The sequence below is a fragment of the Neomonachus schauinslandi genome, chromosome 16 (assembly GCF_002201575.2).
Source record: "Neomonachus schauinslandi chromosome 16, ASM220157v2, whole genome shotgun sequence".
Taxonomy (NCBI): Eukaryota; Metazoa; Chordata; class Mammalia; order Carnivora; family Phocidae; genus Neomonachus; species Neomonachus schauinslandi.
The window spans coordinates 42,383,794-42,405,818 of record NC_058418.1 but is presented as its reverse complement, the minus strand read 5'-3'; the positions used below and the strand labels follow the sequence as shown (position 1 = coordinate 42,405,818).

The window sequence follows — 22,025 nt, the reverse complement described above, 5'->3', positions numbered from 1 at the left end:
TTGGACATCTCCTCCAACTCCCCCTACTTGGGGGTCTTCCTCCAGGACTCGAAGCATCTCGACGGTGCAGGCTGGATCCAGCACAGTGTCAGAGTCACACACCTGCAGAGGGAGTGCGTGGTCAGCCCACTTTGATCTTGGGCCTGTGTACATTGCATACTGCTCACTGCTTCAGGGACATAACCACCTCTCAAAGGGTTCACTTCCAGCCACTAGCAAAGAGATCTATGCTAAACAGAAGAGGTGAGATGAATAACAAGGAAAAGGAGAGTTAGGCTGAGAGAGAAACCCTGGAGACTCAGTGTCAGGGACAAGTGCTTAGCACTGAGCAAGTTTTTAGCCTCTATAGAGCCAGGCTCCACAAAAATGGTCTCAGAACATTTCCCTGGAGGAAAAGGAGGTACACACTAAAATCAGATGGCAGGTACAGTGGCTAGACCCAGGCCAGCAGACACTCCAGGTTAGGTGAAGAAATGGCTTTTGCCAGAGGCTACTGCCCAAAGCCCTCTCATATATTAACATGGTATTCCCAGTTTCAGCCTCTGGTCTCCTGGACAACCTGCAGTGAAAGTGGAGGATATATCTACCCAGTCATAGGTGCCCTACTAATATGGCTGCAAGGCCTGAGCTCCTTTGGCTAAGTCTCTAAGATCAGGGCATGCTATGTCCAAGGGCTGCTCTCACCTGGATTCTCAGGAGCTTGAGTCTGGCACCCTAAACCACTTGGCCATCCTGACGTGACACCTGGATTGATTCTGGATGAGCATGGAGGCTGGCAACAGCTGCCTCCAACCGGAGCTGAGGTCAAATCCTGCCCCGTTGCCCACCTTCCCTACGGAGGCTCATGGTCTAACAGGTGGCTCCATTATTAGTTGAACCTGAGGTATGAACACTTATCCTGCTGGCTGACTCCTTGTCTATTTTCTATGAGACAACTGAGGTGATAACGGAGAGCCCAGACAATCACTGGCAGAACAACAGCACAAAGAACAGTACCCACAGATAAACCCAAACCTTGCTTTGCAAAAGTCCAAAATACTTTTAGTAAAGTTGCTAATGCCTGCAGGAAGGGGGCTGCCCCCCACACCCCAACCTTGCTGGGTTTTCTCTTGCCATTCTGGAAGACATGGTGGCCACAGACAAGGAGCAAAAGGTTGAAGGGAGACAGCCAGAGTTCCCTCCTACCTCCCCACCAACACGCCTTGGGAGAGGGTGCCTGGAGAGCTTTGGGCCAGACTCCCAGAGCCCCTTCAGCTGACAGGCCAGGCTTTCCAGTGCTGCCAGTCTCAGGGCTACTTCCTGCCCTGACCCTAACTCGTTCCTCATGCTGCTCAGCTTCTTTCACTCCAGGGAGGTCTTTCTAACAGAGCAGGGTTAGGGAAGTTAGAGCTCTTTGCTGCATGGGTTTCCCCACTGGCTGAAGCAGGGCTATCTCCCTCAGAGGGAAAGACACACCCATAGCAGGGCTGTTGGAAGACAGGCTGAAATCCACCAAATTGAACTGAAGCCCAGGCTGCCCAGGCAGTGAGCCCAGAGCCATCAAGAGAAAGGCTGGCTCAGGTGTGTGAGCCTATTTGCTGATCCACCAGAATGAATCCACAGGAAATGATCAGTAAAGGAAGATGCGTGGCAGGTTTTGGGAGTTCTGTGCTGCAAGGGAGGACACGACAGAGTCCCTGTGGCTTGAGCATGTGCCAGAGCTCAAGGGCTTTTCCTCTGCCTTCTGAGTCTCCAGGAAAGCACCAGAGGCCCCTTGACCCTAGATGAACTGCAGAATCAAATGCCTCAACATCCCTCCCTACTAAGGCCGAGGAGGTCCTTGGCCCTAGGAAGACAGAAAAAGGGTCAAGGTACCAATTCACTTGAGGATGCAACTTCCAAAAAAGCCAAAAACCAAACATCTGTGACAAGCTAATTTCAGGTGGGTAAAGTAGAGAACATTTCAATATTGGTGTACTCAACATGCCCTCAGCAAGACTGAGCTGGTACGCAGGTGGGCGGCCATGACAGCCGCTATTCATTCAAGTGCTGGGCAAAACCCTCTGGCGTGTGCGGAGAAGGAGTCCAACAGAGAAACGGACATGCGGATGCTGGACCGGAAACCTGGGGTTCTGGGTGCAGTTTCTACTTGGCACTTAAGTGTGTGAGCTTTTCATCAGTTCTTTCTAGGTTCTGTTATTTGAAAATTGGGAGCTGTGTTAACTGTTGATCTGCTCAGGGTCCTAGCCCTGCCAAGACTGCTGCAGAATTAAGCTGGGTGATGAGTCACTGCTATGTTCCCCCACTTCACAAACACCAATTTGACACTGGGTAGAGTAGGGCTCTCTGGCCCATAACTAAAACAATAGTTGAGTGCTTTGGAGCATGATTTCTTTTGCTCTTCACCACACCTCCTTATGGAGAGATTCATCCCCCTGTTACCAGTGCTGAGGCACAGTGGATACGGGCAGACCGCCTAGGCTCAAATCCCATCTCTGCACCTTACTGCTGTGTGACGTTAGGCAAGTTCCTTAACTTCTCGGGGCTTCAGGTTCACCTTCCATAAATGGCAAGAGTAAGAGTATTTATCCTGTAGCAATATTATGAGGGTTAAAAGAAGTAGTATGTAGGGACGCCTGGGTGGCTCAGTCATTAAGCGTCTGCCTTCGGCTCAGGTCACGATCCCAGGGTCCTGGGATCGAGTCCTGCATCGGGCGCCCTGCTCAGCAGGGAGCCTGCTTCTCCCTCTGCCCGCCGCTCCCCCTGCTTGTGCTTTCTCTCTCCCTCTGACAGATAAAGAAATAAAATCTTTAAAAAAATACATGTATGAAGTGCCTACAATGGGGTGTGGTCTGACTTAAGTGCTGTCCGCTCGTTAGCTCTTTCTAGCATTGGCACACCAGTCCAGAGGCCTGCCCTCAGTCACAGAGCGAAGGACGAGAAGAACCAGGATTCCATCCCTGGGCTTTATGACCCCAGGACTGCTGTTGGGAGCAGCAGTTACCTCATTGCCTTCTGAAGTTCCGAGGAAGGATGTACACAACACAGGGGACCTTAACCGGACCTAAAATTCCTGCCCAGTATGCCCAGGCAGCCGGACGTGTCCACACGGCCGCACATTCCTGGTAAAGGTGCGCTTACCTGGATGTAGTCCACTGAATCGCCAAGAGCCTTGAAAGCCGTGTACATGACCTCTCGCTTGCCTCCCCATTTCTGCATGATGCACGAAAAGGTGCTGGTTCGCACCACATCCCGCACGCGGTCCATGCCCTCCTGCAGGCTGGCCTCCGTCTCTCCTTCCCCAGCCTCATGGAAGTTGCTGCGCCACACAAAGAAGCCAGCTTGCTCAGTGCCGCCTAGCACCTCATGGAAGATATCCAGCATGTAGGCGTCCTCCTGGCGATTGCCATCCACCACCATGACCACCTTGAGGTCAGGGAAGGCGATGCGCTGGGCTGAACGCAGGCACTTGCGCAGATAGTCGGGGTCCTCCTGGTAGGCGGCGATGCAGAGTGCCACCGAGCGCCGCGACGGGGCAGCGGGGACTTTGAGCGGCCGGCCTGCCCGCCGCATCCGCCGGTGCTCCAGGAAGGCAAACAGGCTCTGGATGAGCAGGTGCAGGCCCAGGATGGCCCCGTACAGGCCGAAGGACAGGTAGTGCTTTTCTGTGTGAATGAACTGGTAGCCCGTCACGTAAGCTGCCAGGATGCCACCCAGCACCGCCAGGGCAAACAGGCTGGTGCCCACCACACGCAGGGCTGTCGTCAGCTGCACCGGCATCTGGTGGGAGACGGAGGGAGGTGTGGAGTCAGGAGGCAGTCAGTGCAAGTGGGGCTGTTTTCTCGGGCAGGCCCAGAACGGGGGAAATGAGCCACTCATCAAAACCATTGCCCCTGACTGAGCGTGACTAAGACCGTGTGTAGACTCAGAAGCCAGGCCCCTGGGGTTCAAATCCCAGCTCCGCCACTTCTGCTCTGTGGGACTCTGCCCTGCCCCTCGGTTCATTCATCTGTGACACGGGGACTGCAGCACTAACCTTGTAGCATCTTTAAGGGTGAAATGGATTACATATGTAAATTTAGCAGTTCGAGTAGCATTTATTCTTGTTAGACAAACCAAAGCCAGAAAGAGCTCTGTGATGCCCACCTGGTGGGTGGTGGTCCTGGGATCTGCCTGACCCAGAGCTCTTCTAGGCAACCTTCAGGAGGGGTGAGCCGGAGGCAGCCCTGAGCAGGCGAGGGGCCCGGGAGGATGACCAGGGAGGCAGCCAGAAGCTAAGAGCTTCTACCCGCCCTGTACCCACCAGGGTCCTGCGCAGAGGGAGGGGAAGTAAAGCACAGGAACCATGAGGCCCGTGAACAAAGTGGGGGAGGAAAAGATGAGAAACCGCAGGAAACAAAGACGTGGGGGGGGCAACTTCTCGCACTTGAAACAGCAAAATCAGTAAGAGAGAGTTTCCCTGTGGGGCGCCTGGGTGGCTCAGTTAGGCGTCTGCCTTCGGCTCAGGTCACCGTCCCAGGGTCCTGGGATGGAGCCCCGCATCGGGCTCCCTGCTCAGCGGGAAGCCTGCTTCTCCCTCTCCCACTCCCCCTGCTTGTGTTCCCTCTCACTGTGTCTCTGTCAAAGAAATAAAATCTTTTTTTTTTTTTTAAAGAAAGTTTCCTTGTGTCCTCTGCTGTCTCATCTTTTTCTCATCTACCGGAGGCAGGAAAGAAAGGGAAAGCAACGGGGAAAAGCAGACCAGGAAAGAGGAAATGAGAGCTGGGGTGTGGACCGCTGGGCTTCCAGGAGAGCCCAGCGGCCGGGGCGCCAGAGGGAACTGCAGCCACCACTGCAGCAGCCTGGGCGGGCTGGCTGCCCGGGAAGCCCCATCCACTTGGTCCTAGTGCCCGCATGGCACCTCCGTGCTCGTGCCCCTGCCACTCCTCCTGCCCTAAGTCCGGCCTCCCAGCAGCTGCCCTGTTGGCAACATCTGGGTTTTAATGAAAACAGCTTAGCACTCACCACCAAAGACTTGTGCTTGAGACACAGCTCTACCACCTCCTGGCTGCCTGACCTTGCCCAAGTGGTCTGAGACTTGGGGTCCCCCAAGGGGGGGGTTCTAATGGTTTCTTGCTCCATAGGTCTCAGGTAAATAATTTCCCGGAAATGAGCAGCACTTCCTGCCCTGAAGGAGGACCCAGGTGGGAAGGCTGATTGGGGAAGAGAGGAGGGGCTGATGAGGACAGCTCCCCACTCCTCATTCTGACCCACGCCTTCCCATCTCCTCTTTGCCACCTGCCTGATCTGGAGAACCCCATTTCCACCACCACCCACCCACCCTCTACAGACCACGGGGTCTCGCTTCCAAGCTTGCTCCAATTCTAGGTCTTACTGGAACCAACCCTTGAGCCCCGCTCCAACACAAATGCACCTTCTTGCGAGGGGAACAGTGCCTGTTCCCCGGCCACCTGCCACATAGGATGGGTGAGGAACACGCGGTCATTGCCTAAGTCCGTCTAGATTCAGGCACCAGCAGCATTCCAGCAGCTGCGGTCCGGAAAGTGCTGTTGGCAGCCTCGCGGCTTGGGGAAGCTCGGCCTCTAGGCGCTGTGCCCCGCCATTCCTGGGAGCCTGCTTCCTCTGCAGGACTCCCAGCCTTCCCCGGTACCCCCCCCACAGTGCGCCTGCGGCTCAGGGGCCCCCAGGCCCTGCACCCACTCCAGGAGCACCGCTCCCCCCGCCCGCCCCGTAGTCCTCTAGACCTTACACGCCAAAGGGGCGCCGCTGGGCACCACTGCCCACCTGCGCTCTGGGAGAGGGCCGGGGCCGCCGCGGCCAGCCCGGCAACCTGCCGGGTGCTGGCGCCCCGCCTCGGTGCAATGCCGGAGGCGGTGCCCACCAGGTTAATGCAGCCGGGAAGGCACTCGCCAGGCTTCTCACCCCCGCCTGAGCCTCGCCTTCTGGCAAAGGCGGCGCCGGCCACACCCACGTGCCGGTTTCCCACGACTCAGCAGGGAAGGAACGGAAAACCCGAGGAATCAGCCGGACCAGGCCCCGCGCATCTCCTCTGGGCCCCAGCTACCTTGGCAAAGTGTGCCTGCAGACAAAGGCAGCATCTCCGGTGTCGCCGGCCCCTTCCTCTCGCGGGCAGGACCCCCAAACCCCGCACACGAATTGGAGGCACTACCCTGGCACCCCGTACCCCACCGAAGACCAAAAAATGTCCCGCAGCCAAAACCCCACGAGCAATTAGGTGCTGGTGCGGGCTCTGGCAGAGGCGCCACTGCCCAGATAGGGGGCCGTGCCACCTCAAACGGGGAGAGGGGAGCCTCGACCACCTCTCACCCACCCCCATTTCGTTCAGATGGGATCCGCTAGAGCTCGGAACCCGTAGGCTAATGCGCACCCGGCTTCAAGGGCACTAGGTTGGGGGGCGCTCCCTAAGACACCTCCCCCCAGATGACTGAAGGAGAAAACCCTCGGCCAAGGACGCACGCCGCCAATCTACACCCGAAACTTTGCAGGGCTGCCGGTGTGCGGCCTCTACAGCTGACAGGTGTGCCCTGCTACGGGGCCCACACGCGGCGGGATGGGAAACTTGCGCGCGGGGCTGGGGCTTTTTCCCTTGCGCCTGGCCGCCCGCCCGCCCGCCCTCCCGGCCCCTCCGAGCCGGCTAGGGAAGGGGAGGCAGGGCCCGCAGATACAGGCGGCCGTGGCCCGGCTGACCCGCAGGGCCCAAAGCGCCCGGCATCCTGGTGCCGGACAGGTGCGAACCCCCCGGCAGGAGTGGGGGAGGGAGAGACTCCCACCAGCCTCGTGCCCCGCACCGCCGTCCGCCCCCTAATCCATTCACAAAACAGAAGCCGCAAGGGAGGAAGGGAGGAGAGGCTGGAGGAGGAGAGGATGGAGGAAGAAAGGGAGGAGGGGTCAGTGGGGAAGGGGCTGCAGGAACCACCGCCGGGAAGCCTGGGGACACTGCAGCCCTCAGCCGGCCTCCCGGCGCCGGACGCAGCGCCCGCACAGGCGGGGGGCTGGGGGGCGGGAGGTAGCGGGGGAGGCGGTGGGGGTCAGCCGGGCTCGGCCAGAGGCACCCCTGGAGCCCGGCGCAGCCCCCGCGCGGCGCGGCCCGCCCCTCGGATGTGGCCGGCTGGCCGGGCCCGCGCTCACCGTGCCGCCGGCTGCCCGCGCTCCGGTGCTCAGCAGGCCCGCGGCGGCTCCATGCCCCTCCTCCCGCTCCTCGCCGCCGCCGCGCCTCTCTCTCTCCCCGGTGCGCCGCCGCCGCCGCGCGCTCCGACTGACGAGCGCCGGCCCCACGGAGCCGCCTTTAAGTACCGAGCGCGTCCCCGCCGGGAGAGGCGCCCTCCTCCGGCCCTAGGGCCGGGAAAGTTGGGAAGAGTGGGAGGGCTCCCCCGAGGGCCGCGAGGAGCACCCCCTTATTGGCTCAGTCGGAGGGAGCTACACGCGGCCGGTGCTCGGCGGGACGCGGGGTCCCGCGTGCACGCGGCTCCAGCCTCGGTCTCTGCGCCCTGGAAGGCGGGTTCTCCCACGGCGGCCAGAGGCCGCGCTCCTCCGCGCTCCTCCGCGCTCGCCCCGGGGCCAGCTGCCCAGGAGGAGGCAGTCATTGTGCTCAACCCAGAACCTGAGGCGTTGTTAACTTTCAGTATAACCCCTAGCGACTTCCAAAACTGTTAACTCTCCATTCCGCCTCCCCCGCGCCCGGCTTTCTAAGCCTCGCAATCTACTCACTCTGCAAAACCGCCGAGGCGATGGAAGTCTTCCCCCGACTGCGGCACGCCGAGGGGCTGTTCGCTGTATAGGGTACTCCCTAAAACCAAGACAGCAGAACCTTCCTGCCGGCAAAAAGAAAAAAAGAGGCGCAGAAGAGAATAATTATCAAATATAAAAAGACTGTTCAAAGAAGGTGTTAACAATTGTGACAAGCTTAGCTTTGGATTCCGCAGTGGGGCGCTGATGACTTTGAGGGTTTGCAAAAGCTCCAAATGGTTTTGCAGGAACCTTGGAAGTTCCGGTGTCTTAAATCCTCCTCCCCTTTTCTTAACACCTTTATTTCCGACATCCACACCTCCTAAATTCCCAACTGACCTTATAGCCAGTGGTTTCCAGGTCCCCAAAAGCTGGTGCTGGACTTGGATGAGATGGGGTGGGGTCAGGGAGAGGTGGGAGTTGTTAGCAGAGGAAGTTTAGAACCAGTTGAATTAGAAGCCGATTTCTAAATCTCAGAAAAGCTTGAAGAGATAAAATTAAAGACTAGTAAAAAAAAAAAAAAAAGTGAATTTACATGTCCTCCAAACACACCTGAGATAATTTCCATCACTTCTTCCCAAGCTGCAACAAATTTATAGCAACATTAGTTGCAGTCTACAAGCTGCTCCTCTTAGAAATCTTAGGGCCTGGGGCACCTGGGTGGCTCAGCCGGTTAAGCCCTTGGACTCAAGTCATGATCCCGGGGTCCTGGGATTGAGACCCGCTTTGGGCTCCCTGATGAGCAGGGAATCTGCTTATCCGGCTCGCTCTCTCCCTCTGCCCCTCCCCCTGCTCATGTGCTCACATGCTCGTGCTCTCTCTAATAAAATCTTAAAAAAACAAAACAAAAATAAACATCCGTAGTGTATTGGAGACAAGGCATTTTTCATTGACACTGATCTCTGAATTTCTGGTCACCGAGGATCACATCCCATAGGAATGTGCTTGTAGAATCCAGAACAGATGCCGTTCTCTGGTTGAGGATAACTGGAGTTAACTTTCACTGAGCACCTGCTCTCAGCCAATCTCTTCAATTCTTGTAACAACCCTGTCAAATACTCAGTCCCATTTCTGGGAGGAAGATACTGAGGTTACTGCCCACAGCTAGTGGCAGAACTGACTCCAAAGTCTTCCTCTTAATCAAAGGCTCCTTTCCCCACCCGTGCATTATTCGCTCTTCTTAGGGCCTGTCTCAAGTTCAAAACATATTCCCATTGTGGATTCAATACTAGTTTTTAAAAACACACAAAAAAAGAAAATTTAAACCATGTAGCATATTAGTGATGATTTTCTCAAGCCAAAGTGTGAAATGATTTGGTTTCTGTAAAGCAAGATGGGATGGGGTGGAGTGGGTGTCTTTGTTTGCCTGGGGGACCCAGCAATGAGCATGAGTGAGGGTGGGCAGGGAAGTCCCTGAGCCCCTAAGATTTCTGTCTTTTTTTTTTTTTTTAAGATTTTACTTATTAGAGAGAGCACACGAGCTCAATCCCAGGACCCCAGGATCATGACCTGAGCCGAAATCAAGTTACACACTTAACCAACTGAGCCTCCAAGGTGCCCCAGAAATCCAGACTTTTATGTGAAACCTCCTAATTTTTAAGTGTTGGCAACTAATTCAAATGTTGTGAAAAAACAGTAACAGTCCACAGGCCAGGCAAAATGTGTCTGTGAGTCACATACAGCCAACTGGCTGCTTGTAAGTGACCTGTTTAGAAGCTGAGGGAATGGAGCAGCCAGTTTGGAAAGATCCTGTCTGCCCTCAACGCAACAGCCCCCTGACTTCGCTGGGAACAAGTTTCCTGGGCTGTTCCAGGACCATCTCATGCCTAGTTAATTTCGAAGGCTTCAACTTTGTCCCATGGGCTTATTGCCTATCTCCGTTGGCTCCAGGGAGTTTTATAGGTGGTGGGCTAGTCAATTAAAAACTCCTAAATGAACAGCCGGTCCAGATGCAACATCATGAGAACAGTAAACACTGCCCATACCAATTGGCTTGGCCCCCTTAATGGCTTCCCCTGAGAAGCAAATTCTTTTTCTGATCTGCAGGGCCAACGACCCTGTGTTATCAGGCAGCAAGGAGCGACTTCACCTTTGTGGCCAGCCTGTGCCAGGGAGGATTTGCCTGTAATTAACATCCAGTTTGCAGTGCCCTATTTGCATCATCTCTTGGAGGGGAGAAGGGTAAGGGAATCTTTCAGGAGCTGATAACAATAAAGCTCAAGTTTATCTCTGCTTACCACTGGGGATTTAAGAATAGGACTATTTCCACACCCAATCACGTAAAAAAGTGAATCCAGATGTTGCTGAATTGGCTTTTACGTGGGTTCCAGAGAATAAGCCTCCTTATTCAGCTCAATAGTAGAAAATGCATGCTGCATTTCAACATTCATTTGACAAACAGTGAAGACCAGCCGTGAGAAGGGAATGATGCTTTGGCACCAAGAAGTGTCAGGCTGGTCCCTGCCATTTAGACAGTTATCCATTTTGAAGACAAATACACTTGAAAAGTGGTCAACTGGACGCCTGGGTGGCTCAGTCAGTAGGCGTCTGCCTTTGGCTTAGGCATGATCCCAGGGTCCTAGGATCAAGCCCCGTATCAGGCTCCCTGCTCCACGGGAAGCCTGCTTCTCCCACTCCCACCCCCCGCCCCCGCTTGTGTTCCCTCTCTCACTATGTCCCTCTCTGTCAAATAAATAAAATCTTAAAAAAAAAAAAGAAAAGCGGTCACCATTCAAGACAATTTATAATTAGATGTTGATGAGAGAATCCAACTAGAAGAGTCTGAGGATTTCAGGAAAGAGATCTCTGTGAGCTGGAATGGGCTGAACAGAGTTTGTAGAAAGAAAAGAACATTCTAGATGGGAGGAAGAGCTTAAGAACAAGAGCAGGTAAGGATGCCTGGGTGGCTCCATCGGTTGAGGATCCAACTCTTGGTTTCGGCTCAGGTCATGATCTGGGGGGGGGGTGAAGCATTGTGAGATCGAGCCCTGCTGGAGCCCCGAACCCCGAGTCAGGCTCTGGCACTCCGTGGGGAGTCTGCTTGAGGTTCTCTCTCTCCTTCTCCCTCTCCCTCTTCCCCTCCCCCTGCTTGCACTCTCTCTCTCTAAAATAGATAAATAAATCTTTTTTTTTTAAGATTTTATTTATTTATTTGACAGAGAGAGAGATAGCAAGAGCAGGAACACAGGGGGAGTGGGAGAGGGAGAAGCAGGCTTCCCATGGAGCAGGGAGCCCGATGTGGGGCTAGATCCCAGGACCCTGGGATCATGACCTTAGCTGAAGGCAGATGCTTAATGACTGAGCCACCCAGGTGCCCCTAAATAAATAAATCTTAAAAAAAAAGAAATTTACACTGAAGAACTTCCAACAGTACCTGCTCTAAGGAGTGCCTGATGAGTTTTAGCTGCTGAGGAGGAGGATGCTAAGGGCAGATTCTGGAGCCTTGAATGACTGAATAAGGAGTTTGCATTTTAACTGGCAGTGATGGAGAACTCTTAAAGAAGTCCGAGCAAGGTGGTAATAAGTTACAAGTATTGTCCGGGGACAGCTGAGCTGCGGTCTGGGGGTGCTCAGGAGTGGGAGCAGGTGTACGAGGCGTGTTAACAAGCCGATCAACCAGAGCAAAGGGGCGCAAGGGGGCTGCGTGCACCGTTGGTGCTGCCCTCAGGAAGCGTCCCTGCGGGCAGGCGGTGTCACTGTCTTGGGCACGAGTGAGGGTGGGGGTGGAGGAATCATCAAGAGAAAGAGACTTCTATCCTTTGGAGGGACGAAAGGGCCATTCTCCAAGCTTTGGAGGGTTTGAGGTAACTGAAGCTGACAGGTCCACAGACAACGATTTCACCTTTCCACCACTCTTCAAATCCAAACTTGTGAAATCCTCAAACACCTTGCACCAAGAGGAGTCTGCCATTCAATCTCCCTTGTCACGGCCGGGGCTTGAAGCTGCAGGACGAGCCTGCCAGGACCCAGGTGCCGCTCCGCTCCGCTGGTCTCCTAGCGAGTGACGGGGCGGGACGGGCGGGGGGGCATTCTAGCTGCACAGCTCCCCCCCACCCTCTGACCTCACGCTTCAGTGCTCCTCGATGGCATGCAGCCCGCAGCTTCCAGCGAAGCAAAGCAGAATGGGGGATGGCAGCCAAGCCATCCCTCCAGGCTCCATCCCATCAACTTCTCTGGGCTGACCATAATCAAAACCTCTTGAAGCTAACGAAAGTGAATTTAAACTGGCCTCCAAAGAATAGCAGGTTATGTCCCCCAGCTGACTAAACAGGGCTTCCTCTTCAAGGCAGCTTGATATGCAACACTAGTTAATACCTAATTCCAAGTGGAAAGTACGTGCCTTGACGACAGCAAGGCAGCTACGACCCCACAAAGTTATCCTTTCAGAACCTGCCCCTCTTACCGACAAGTACTCTGTGATCAGTACCCTTTCTGGGGGCTATGTTTGACGAAGCAGGTGTAAGGACTTTTCTGTCCTGCAGTTATAATGGTGAGATTTCAACTCCGGGCTCTCTCTCTCCCTCCTTGGATGGAAGAATCGTTTTCATTTCAAATTAAGGGGCCTCTGCTCTGCTGGCGGCCGAGCAGTCAGCCCCTGCGAAGGGGCCAGGTTCTTTTATGCTGGCTGGAAGGTCAGGATTAGGAGGGCACACCAGAACGATAACCGAATATCAAACCAGACCTGGAGATGCTTTTCTTGGGATCCTGAACAGCAAAAGCTCTTCCCAGCCATTTTTCCTTTTTCTCCCTCTCCTAGGTGAATGCAGAAAAAAAATCCAGAAGGCGATTTTCAACCATAATCTCCTTCTTGTTGGGATATTGTGCAGCTACTAAGAATTACGCTCATGAAGAGAATGTAGGAATATGCCAAAATGCTTCCGATGCAAGGCTAAGTAAAAAAAGGCAGGATACAAAATTGTTATGTATGAATGACTACTTTACATTCTTGTTTTCTTTTGAATCCTATAAATTAAAAGGCAAGAGAGAAGTTCACCCAGATTATCAGGACCAGGTTTTGTCTGGGGTAGTGGAACAATAGATTTTTCTCTTTGCCTTTTTCTCTGTAGTCTCCAAATTTCCTATTAATAAATAAAATAATTTTGTAATAAAAAGGTATTTTAAAATGATATAAATCTTGGATTTATAGAATTTCCTTCTAAGCTGGGGCTAGGTGGGGTATAGTCCATGTCATACATGGGTTCAGGTGAAAGGGGTTTGGAAACCTCAGGAAAGCAAGCAATAAAGGGGCACCTGGTTGGCTCAGTCAGTAGCATATCTGACTCTTGATCTTGGGGTTGTGAGTTCGAGCCCCACACTGGGTGTAGGAATTACTTTAAAAAAAAAAAAAAGAGCAGTCAAGTCAGGAGGGCCAAGATATAGACAGGATTAGTGGTAGTCAAAACATGAGTAATTTGCTTTATTTAAATCCTTCCCAGTGATCCTTTGAGAGAATTTAGCAGAGAAGGAAGGAGTACGCATAGCTGTGCTAGCTCATCCATCACCTTTAGTGAATTATAAAAAGTCTTCCTCCTGGCAACATAGCCGGGAGCCACGGCACATGGTTTGCATGGCACACCCCAGCTGCTGTCAGCCCCCATTCACCCCCTCGTCTAGGATCGTGGTGATCCTGGGTAAGGGAGGGAGGTGCACATGAAGATGGGCTCTAGGTGGACCCTGAAAGGATGCTTTTCCTGGGGGAAAAAAAAAAAGTATATCCAAGAATGATGATGTCAACAACTTTGCACTGAGGCTGGAGGAAGGCCCAGGGAGAGGTTCTGCTCTGGGTGTTGTAAACTGCCTCCCCCCACCCCGCTGTGCAAGTACTCACGTGCGTGTCCACACCCACGTGTGTACAAAACTCACTGTACCCAAAATGGACACATGCACACTTGCTCATTACACAAGCACACACCCACTTTCTGGACTTTAGTAGAACACAATCCCAGTCTACCTGCCCAGCCCCCTGTATCAGCAGGAGGGGAACAGATGGCTTCAGGTAAACTTGTTCCAAATTCATTTGACTCTTGTTACAGTACCATCAACAACAGTGTTTAAATGTGTTGCATTTCTGCTTTACGTCCTCTTTCTTGATGAAAGACATCATCAGTCACTGTCACAGAGGAGGTCCAAAGATGGATCCTCCATAAAAGCTATTAGAGAAGAGCCAATGGTGGGGGCAGGTCCCATCAACTCCTTCATGGGGAAGGACCTTCCCCCCACGAAGGATGCCCTACTATCAGACTTTTTTATTTTTTGGCTAGGACACCCCCTTAACACACACACACACAGACACACAGAAACACACACGCACTTCTCTCACTAGGTGAACTAATGCAGTGGTTTTGGCATCTGGCCTGCTGCACAGACTTTGAAAACCTTGGAGCTTTTTAAAAAATACTAACGCCTGGACCCTATCCCAGGTCATTTTAGAATCACTGGGGGTGAGCCCCAGGCTTGATTTTTTTTTTTTTAATTCCTTAGGTGATTCTATTATGTATGCAAGGTTGAGAACACATCCGGAGGATTCTCCTCAGCTGAGATTCGAAAGTGCATTTCTGGCATCCGGAGGACAGCAGAGAGCCAGCCAATCCCACACGTGAGCTCCAGAGTGTAGAAGTGTCTGTCCATTTTCCTCCTGCACCATGTTCCTCTGCCACACCTGTCTGAATTAACTGACCTTAAAAACTGAGCAATAGGGGCGCCTGGGTGGCTCAGCCGTTAAGCGTCTGCCTTCAGCTCAGGTCATGATCCCAGGATCCTGGGATCGAGCCCCAAACCGGGCTCCCTGCTCCACGGAAAGCCTGCTTCTCCCTCTCCCACTCCCCCTGCTTGTGTTCCCTCTCTAGCTGTGTCTCTCTGTCAAATAAATAAAAAAAAAAATCTTTATAAAAAACAAAACAAAACTGAGCAATGAACTAATGAGCTACCAAGCCCGAAGGAAAACAGGAAAAGGAGAAAAGGTGCTGATTTGAACTGGAAATGAGGAGGGAGAGCCAGGGAGACACAAAGAGGAGAACAGGACCAGATGGGCAGGATCGGTCCCCACATCTCTGCAATATACCTGGAATTGGATTGACATCGTCTTTTTGTTGGCAAAGGAGCTGCCTGCCTTTTCTAGGAGAACTGGGGTGTGGGGGGAAACCAGCCAGCCCTTGTCAATGGAAGGACAGGGCTGCCAAAACCTGACCTGGATTAGCTTTCAGTTTTTAAACAAAAGAAATTCTAAACAAACAAACAAAAAAAGAACTTCTGCACTTTGGGGGCTTTTCCTACTCAAAGGATGGGTTAGGGTAACGGGTCTGGCTATGGAGTCCCCATGATCATCTCTCTCCCTTGGTCCTGGCCTTGGCCAAGGAAAAATACCCACGTGGCTGATGCTGCAGCCTCTAACCCCGATGCTCACAGTTTCTTTGGGGGAGTTCACAGAGGGAGGGTACTCACCCCTCCCCCACAGCTCTCTGAAGCATCAGCACCACTATTCTTTCAGTAAAGACAGCCTAATTTCAGGCTGGCCCTTCCCTGGGATTAATACGGTCACCATAGGATTGGAAGTTTTGAAAGTGGTGTGTGGTCTAATAAAGGTGTGTTGTATGTTGGGGTGGGGGAGGGCAGAGACGATTGTTGGAGTTCTAGAGACTCTGGAAGTGCGGAGCAGGTGGCTTTGTTCTCCCCAGCGCCAGGCTACCTTGGCATGTGATGACTAGAGATGTACATCAGAAAAGCCCCACCCAGGTACCGTTCGGAGCAGGCTTCAGCTCCAAGGCAGACAGCGAAGATTAAATCTTACATCATTTAATAAGCCACTTAAAGGCAGAGAGGGTGCTCCTGCAGTTCCGAAGCTCCCTGCAAACTGCCCTCTGCTGACACCCACAGCTCTCCCCCTCAGCCCTGCTCTGGGGTGCAGGCAGGCGCTGGCTGACCGGCCAAGCCTGGGAACTAGTGAACAGAAGAACAAGGTTCTCTGCCCTCCTGCACTTACATCTCCCCTTCCTCTGTCTCCTCCCGTTTGCAAAAACTTACGTCTCTGGACCTTATTGCTCCCTTCTGCAACAGAGGGCTGTTCATTCCAGTCTCTTTTTTTTTTTTCCTCTCTCAAGGGAGGGTATGGGATAGAGCTACCAGTGTATATAAGCAAGTAATATAGACACAACAGATCACAGTTTAAAACGATCCGTTGTGATCATTCTGAACATGAAATCTGAGAACTTGACACCCTGCTTCCAGGAGATGAAAGGGTAAAAAACCAAACCAAAACAATAGCAAACCTTCAAAGGGGCTGTATCTGGGCTCTGGTTGGATCTATGGGAAGACTTTCCACACTTCCGGTGTTGCGCACACTTCTGCTCCCAGGGAGGCCGTCTTGGGTGTCTCCTACCTTAGCCACCCCCAGAAAGAAGAACAAGCCTTTAAACAAGCCATTTATGAAAGCTGTTAAGAGTATAGGAGCGGGAGAGCTGGGGGGTTTTTGCGGATCTCATCTCTAGCTGCTGGGCCAACAACGAGATCAAACACGAGACACAGAACATGTTCTGGTGTCCGAGGCTGGGTTTGGTGTCCGAGGACACTGCTCGCAGGGAGTCAGGGCTGACGTTTCACCTGACGTAGGTCGTCCATTTAAACAAGCAGGGAGGGCGCCTGGGTGGCTCAGTTGTTAAGCGTCTGCCTTCGGCTCAGGTCATGGTTCCAGGGTCCTGGGATCGAGCCCTGCATCGGGCTCCCTGCTCGGCGGGAAGCCTGCTTCTCCCTCTCCCACTCCCCCTGCTTGTGTTCCCTCTCTCGCTGTGTCTCTCTCTGTCAAATAAATAAATAAAATCTTTAAAAAAATAAAAATAAAAATAATAAACAAGCAGGGAACCACTTTCCTGATCCTCACTTATATTAACACTTTTTTTTTTTCACCATTTGGAAATACAGTATCTACTGGGGAGCAGCAAAGCACAACGGTTAAAAGCCCAGCTTCAGGAGCCGGACTGCCTGGGTCCAAATACTGGTTTAGCTACTTACCAATGGATATGTAATCTAGGGTGGGTCATCAGCCTCTTGGGTGCCTCACTCTTCCCATCTGTAAAACAGGGATAATAATAATACCTACCTTACTGGCCAGGTGGGAGGATTTGGTGGGTTAATAGATCTCAAACACACAGCAGAGCACAGTGAGCTCTTTATAGCGTGAAGCTTCTGTTCAGTGATGTAAGCTACAGCAGTTGTTTACTTCGTGGGTTACAAGATGAACTTGATACTCTGAGGGGCCATCTGACCCAATGTCCTCAGTCTGCTTTGGGAACCGTGGTCCTTATCCTGGGGACACTCCAAGCCCCTTGGGAGGGAATCCCCTAACACCCAGGGCACAGTCTCAGAACTGAGAGTCTGGTAAAAATTGTTTTTGGTTTTTGGTTTTTAGTAGGCTGTACACCCAACCTGGGGCTTCAACTCACAGCCCCTAGATCAAGAGGCACGTGCTCTACCGACTGAGCCAGCCAGGTGTCCCTGGTAAGAATCCTTCTTAGTAGACATGCAGGGGCTCATGATTTCTTTACAGGATGAGTCCTAATAATCTGGTGAGTGTATTTGCAACGTGTGTCGTTGTGCCCCCATTGGTGGTTTTGGTATACAGAACCGCCCCCCCCCCCCCCCCCACCCTCCCCAGTCCTTGAATTATTTAGAGCATGGTCTCAACACTTTGCTGTGGAGACTGAACCTATATTTCATGGGTATTAAAGCAATGTCAACTGAGGGTAGGGCAATGTAGTGTTTGTGCTGCTGAAGCGAGCACAAGGATAAGGCAATGTAGATCAGCACGCACTTTTTGGTGGACATCGTGGTACTAACATTTAGAAATGTTCAAAGCCAGGCGCCTGGCTGGCTCAGTCGGTAGAGCATGCAACGCCTGATCTTGGGGTTGTGAGTTCGAGCCCCATGTTGGGTGTCGAGATTACTTAAAAATAAAATCTTAAACAAAAATAACAGTGTTCAAGCAGCATGATCCAACATTTACACCTCTTAGGACCTATCCTGTAGAAATGCTTCAGTATGCAAAGAGTTATGTTGAGAATCCCTGAAGAATCATTGGAAATTAGAAACAACTCAATGACCATCAAGAAACAAATGCTTAAACCAGCTCACCTACACTACAGAAGACATGTGCCATCACAAAGGACAGGGAGCTGTGAGTATTGACAGGAGAGTGTTTCCAAGATATATAACTAAGAAAAAAATATGTGGGACACTCTTTATGATTCAATCCTATTTTGGTTTTTGAAAGCAGTAATGCCGGCCTGAATTCATTTGGGAGAAGTGTGAAAGGCAAGAAAGATCTGAAGGGACATGCATGACAATGCCAGTGGTAATCCTGGGGTAGGAGTGGAGGTGAAATTGGGGGCATTTTTCTTTTTTGTTTGTTACATATGTATTACATTTGTTAGAGTTTATGTAACATATGTGATCAGAAAACACACACACACACACACGCACACACACGCAGAAGCAGCCAGGTATCCATACTTGCGGGCTCTGTCGCTCCCGGGCATCCTCAGAGGCGGCCCGGGGCAAGCACAGGGTCTCGGTAGGCGTCCCTCAGCACGTGTCAGCAGAAATCAAACTCTATCTTCATGGGACACACGTGCTGAGGCTCATCTGGATATATGAACCCTGAGTTTTCTTCCCAAACTGTGCTCTATACTCATTTGGCGGGGGGGGTGATGGAGAGAGGCTCTCTAGTAGTTAACAGAGGTTCGAGGGTTTGGCTGAGACCCAGGAGACGTGGGGCCAAATCCCACCGCAGGGGGATAACAATAGCTGGCCTCCCTGTTCCATGAGGTTGTTGTGAGCATCAGACCAGGTTTTGGATACAAAACGACTTTCCGAACGAAAGGGAACACAGAGCAACTGAGCTTCCTATTCTGTGCCCCACAGGGACTGCAGAGGGTCACCAGGAGGGAGGACAGCCCCTGAGCCCCCCCCCTGGCGGCGCAGAGAACTGCAGAGAAGGACAATAAGCAGGCACGGCCCCTTCCAGGGCCGGTGGTGAGGGTATGCATTCCCTGTTCACCTGCCAGCACGCAGCCCCGAGCCCCGCCAGCAGGCAAGACAGCTTCCCAGCCCCCAGCAGCATCTCTGTTCCAAACCCTGGTGCCTGCGAGTCAGAGGTGTCGCGCACTGCAGTGAGCCTGCTGCATGTGACTGCAGAATGCCTGTGGCTGCAGAACCTGCTGGAGGACACAGCCAGGCTCTCACGGGTCCCGCCCATTGCGGCCCAGGCACAGTCAAGGAACAGCGGCTACTGCTCACAGCCCACCCGGAACTCCGCGGCCCTCTCCCACCCTCGCCCTTACCACTGACATTCCGGCTGAGATCTGGGATTTCTGTGCAAAACTACAGAAGCCAATCGGGCTTTGTACAGGTCAGATGAATCATCCCCCTACTCATTGCTCCCAGTCGAACCACCTTCCGCTTCCTCAGCCATCCCTCCAGCTCAGCAACGTGCTGCTGAGCATCGCGGGCAGGTGCAGGCTCTCACAGACAGTGTGGCGGGGGGGGGGGGGGGGGAGTAGGGGGCCGATGAGGGCAGATCAACACCTTTGCTTTCCAGGGAAGAGGGGTGGTGAGGAGATGGGGCTTACCACTTCATTCTGATGGAGGAAAAAAGGTGGCTGGGTACACAACTCCTTTGGGCTATAGGCATTTCCGATTTTACAGCATTCATCCATTTGGCCTCAAGGCACTTTACAAAAATAAGCTGAAGGTGCTGCCCCCCTTGCTCAGAGTGGTCCAGCACACCCCACCCTGCCCCAGCGGCTCCCCTTCCCTCTCGCTCACTCCCCTGGAGCCACCCTGGCCTCCTGGCCTGTCCTCAAACCTGCCAGACACACTCTCGGCTCCAGGCCTGTGCACTTGCCACTGGCTCTGTCTGGAATGCTCTTCCTCCAAATATCTTCCTGGTCACTCCCTCACCTCCTTCTGATCTTTACGCAAATATCACCTTCTCAGTGTGGCCTTCTCTAAGCAACTGACCTAACCGTAGAGCTCCCATCCCTGTACGGTCTGCATCCACCTTCCTGACTTAAGTTTCCCCCATAGCATTTAACCTCACTTGACATTCTATCTCCTGTATTACCTTCCTTATTGCCTGTCTCCTTCCAGTACCATGTAAGCTTCCCCTGAGGGTAAGGGTTTGGTCTGCTTTGTTCACTGCTGTGTTCTCAGTGCCTGGCACAACATCTGGCACAGAGTGGACACTCAGTGAGTGGCTTTTGCTGTGATTTGCTTTGCTAACCTCCAGTCCCTGGCACCTCGGCCCTTCTATGTAGATGGGTGAGCAGAGCCACAGGAAAGGTAAAAGAATGGAGGAGAGAGGTGAAGAGAGGAGAGGAGTATTAGCAAGTATGGAGAGATGGTAAGGAGCAAAGTGAAGGTCACGAGATTTCTGATTAAGGAACAGAAGGCCTGTAGAAGGGCACATGCCGAGGAGGAGGAACCACACGGCAGAGAGGGAGACTCTCCAGAAGACTCCCCATGAGAAGTCACCTGAACGGGCAGTCGATGCTCAGGCAGTAGACATGGGGCTTGGCTGCAGCCTTGTCTCTTGCTATAGAGCCATCCTCTGTAGGCCAAGGAGCTGTGGACAGCAGGCCTGGAGACAGGAGCAAGAAAGCAGGAAAGGAAAGGAGGGAGAGAAGGCGGGATGGGGCCAAGTAAAAGACCACATGGATGATCCCAGGGAGTCTGGGTGGCAGACGGCTGGGCAATGGAAGAAAGCAAAGCTGAGAGGCCAAGGGAAGTTCAGTAGGACAGAAAAGGGAGCAGACTGGAAGGGCAGCAGAGAGAAGGTGGCCTTGGAGGAAGGGCAGAGGTGGGAGCAGGCCTGAGGACACTGCTATTACATATTACATAGGACCAGACACAACTCACAGGCCCTGTAGACGGAGGCGGCACTGTTGTTCCTACCACCTGCCATGGAATTCCGTGTCTCTTTCTTTTTTTTTTTTAAAGATTTATTTATTCATTTGAGAGAGCGAGAATGAGAGAGAGTACATGAGAGGGGGGAGGGTCAAAGGGAGAAGCCGGCTCCTCGCTGAGCAGGGAGCCCGATGCGGGACTCGATCCCGGGACTCCAGGATCATGACCTGAGCTGAAGGCAGTTGCTTAACCAACTGAGCCACCCAGGCGCCCCCGTGTCTCTTTCTTTCTTTGCTTTTTTTGGTTTTATATTTTTATTATCCTTAAGTTCTTTTTTTTTTAAGTTTACTTATTTTTTTTAGTAATCTCTATGGCCAACGTGGGGCTCGAACTCATGACCCCAAGATCAAGAGTCACATGCCCCTCTGACTGAACCAGCCAGGCGTCCCTATCCTGAAGTTCCTAATTCTCATGCTCTTTCCCAAGGATGGATATATATATATATGTATATTTACACATATTTATCCATATTTATTAAAAAATAAATATATATTTAAAATATATTTGTAAATATAAATTTGGAAACTTTTTACTATTTTGGTCATGTTTAGGAGGGTTAACATTATGGTGTCTTTCCCTTGAATTTGGTAACAAGGTCAGAAAAAGTCACTCTCTGAAATGGAATCCATCAAAATCAATAAAGAACAGATGCTTTTAGCCACTTGCCAAATAATTCAAATTAAGAGGCAATTTATAAATGGAGATACAGAGACTAGAATGCTTCTTGAGGCACTCCCTAGGAGAATAGGTTTTGAGACTAGAGTTTCTCAGTCTAATCAAGGTGATCAATTAGGATCTATCTTCAGAACTGGAATGTATTTAATGCAAATGAAGTTGTAAGTTAATCCAATCATCTAACATATCCCATCTGATATCCGAAGTACATTGTATGGAGTCTAGTTAAAGATAGGCCAAGAAACAAGAATTTTTAGGGTATATCCAGCTGGTTCAAAGGAGATTCTTCTCTGATTTGAAAGCCCCAATCCTGATTTTCTAGACATCCTGATCTGGAGAAGGGAAACAAATCCAGCTACCCTAGCTAATGATAGTATTTCTCAAAAACATCTAATTGCCTTTGTTCTAATTCTTTGCTTACTAAGCTAGCTTGTGATCCAAATCTGTAAGAAGGCCACTTTAAAGGAATGCCCACCACAAAGGTTCTAAGCTAAGAACTGCATCTGTAATCTGGCCAGAGAGAAATAGCCTGTTGTTAACTGGCAAATGGGCATGCTTGTACACATGCCTTCAGTCACCTATGAGTTTTGGGAAGTTGTGTTTTGGTTGCCCTAGGCCTGGTTACCCCAGGCAGTGGAGATAAAATTCTGTTACCTAGCCCCACAAAGCTG

General features: G+C 52.0%; 1 protein-coding gene across 1 annotated transcript in view; it reads right to left on the bottom strand.

Annotated features, from left to right (window-relative positions):
- HAS3 (hyaluronan synthase 3) overlaps positions 1 to 7,781 on the bottom strand; it is a 9,922-nt gene extending 2,141 nt beyond the window's left edge. The window contains exons 1-3 of the mRNA XM_044911283.1: positions 7,708 to 7,781; positions 3,121 to 3,759; positions 6 to 102 (exon numbers count right to left, since the gene is read on the bottom strand). Of these exons, the coding sequence (XP_044767218.1) occupies positions 6 to 102; positions 3,121 to 3,759 (736 nt within the window). The 5' untranslated portion in view covers positions 7,708 to 7,781. The remainder of the gene's footprint in view (positions 1 to 5; positions 103 to 3,120; positions 3,760 to 7,707) is intronic.
- Positions 7,782 to 22,025: the final 14,244 nt, after the last annotated feature.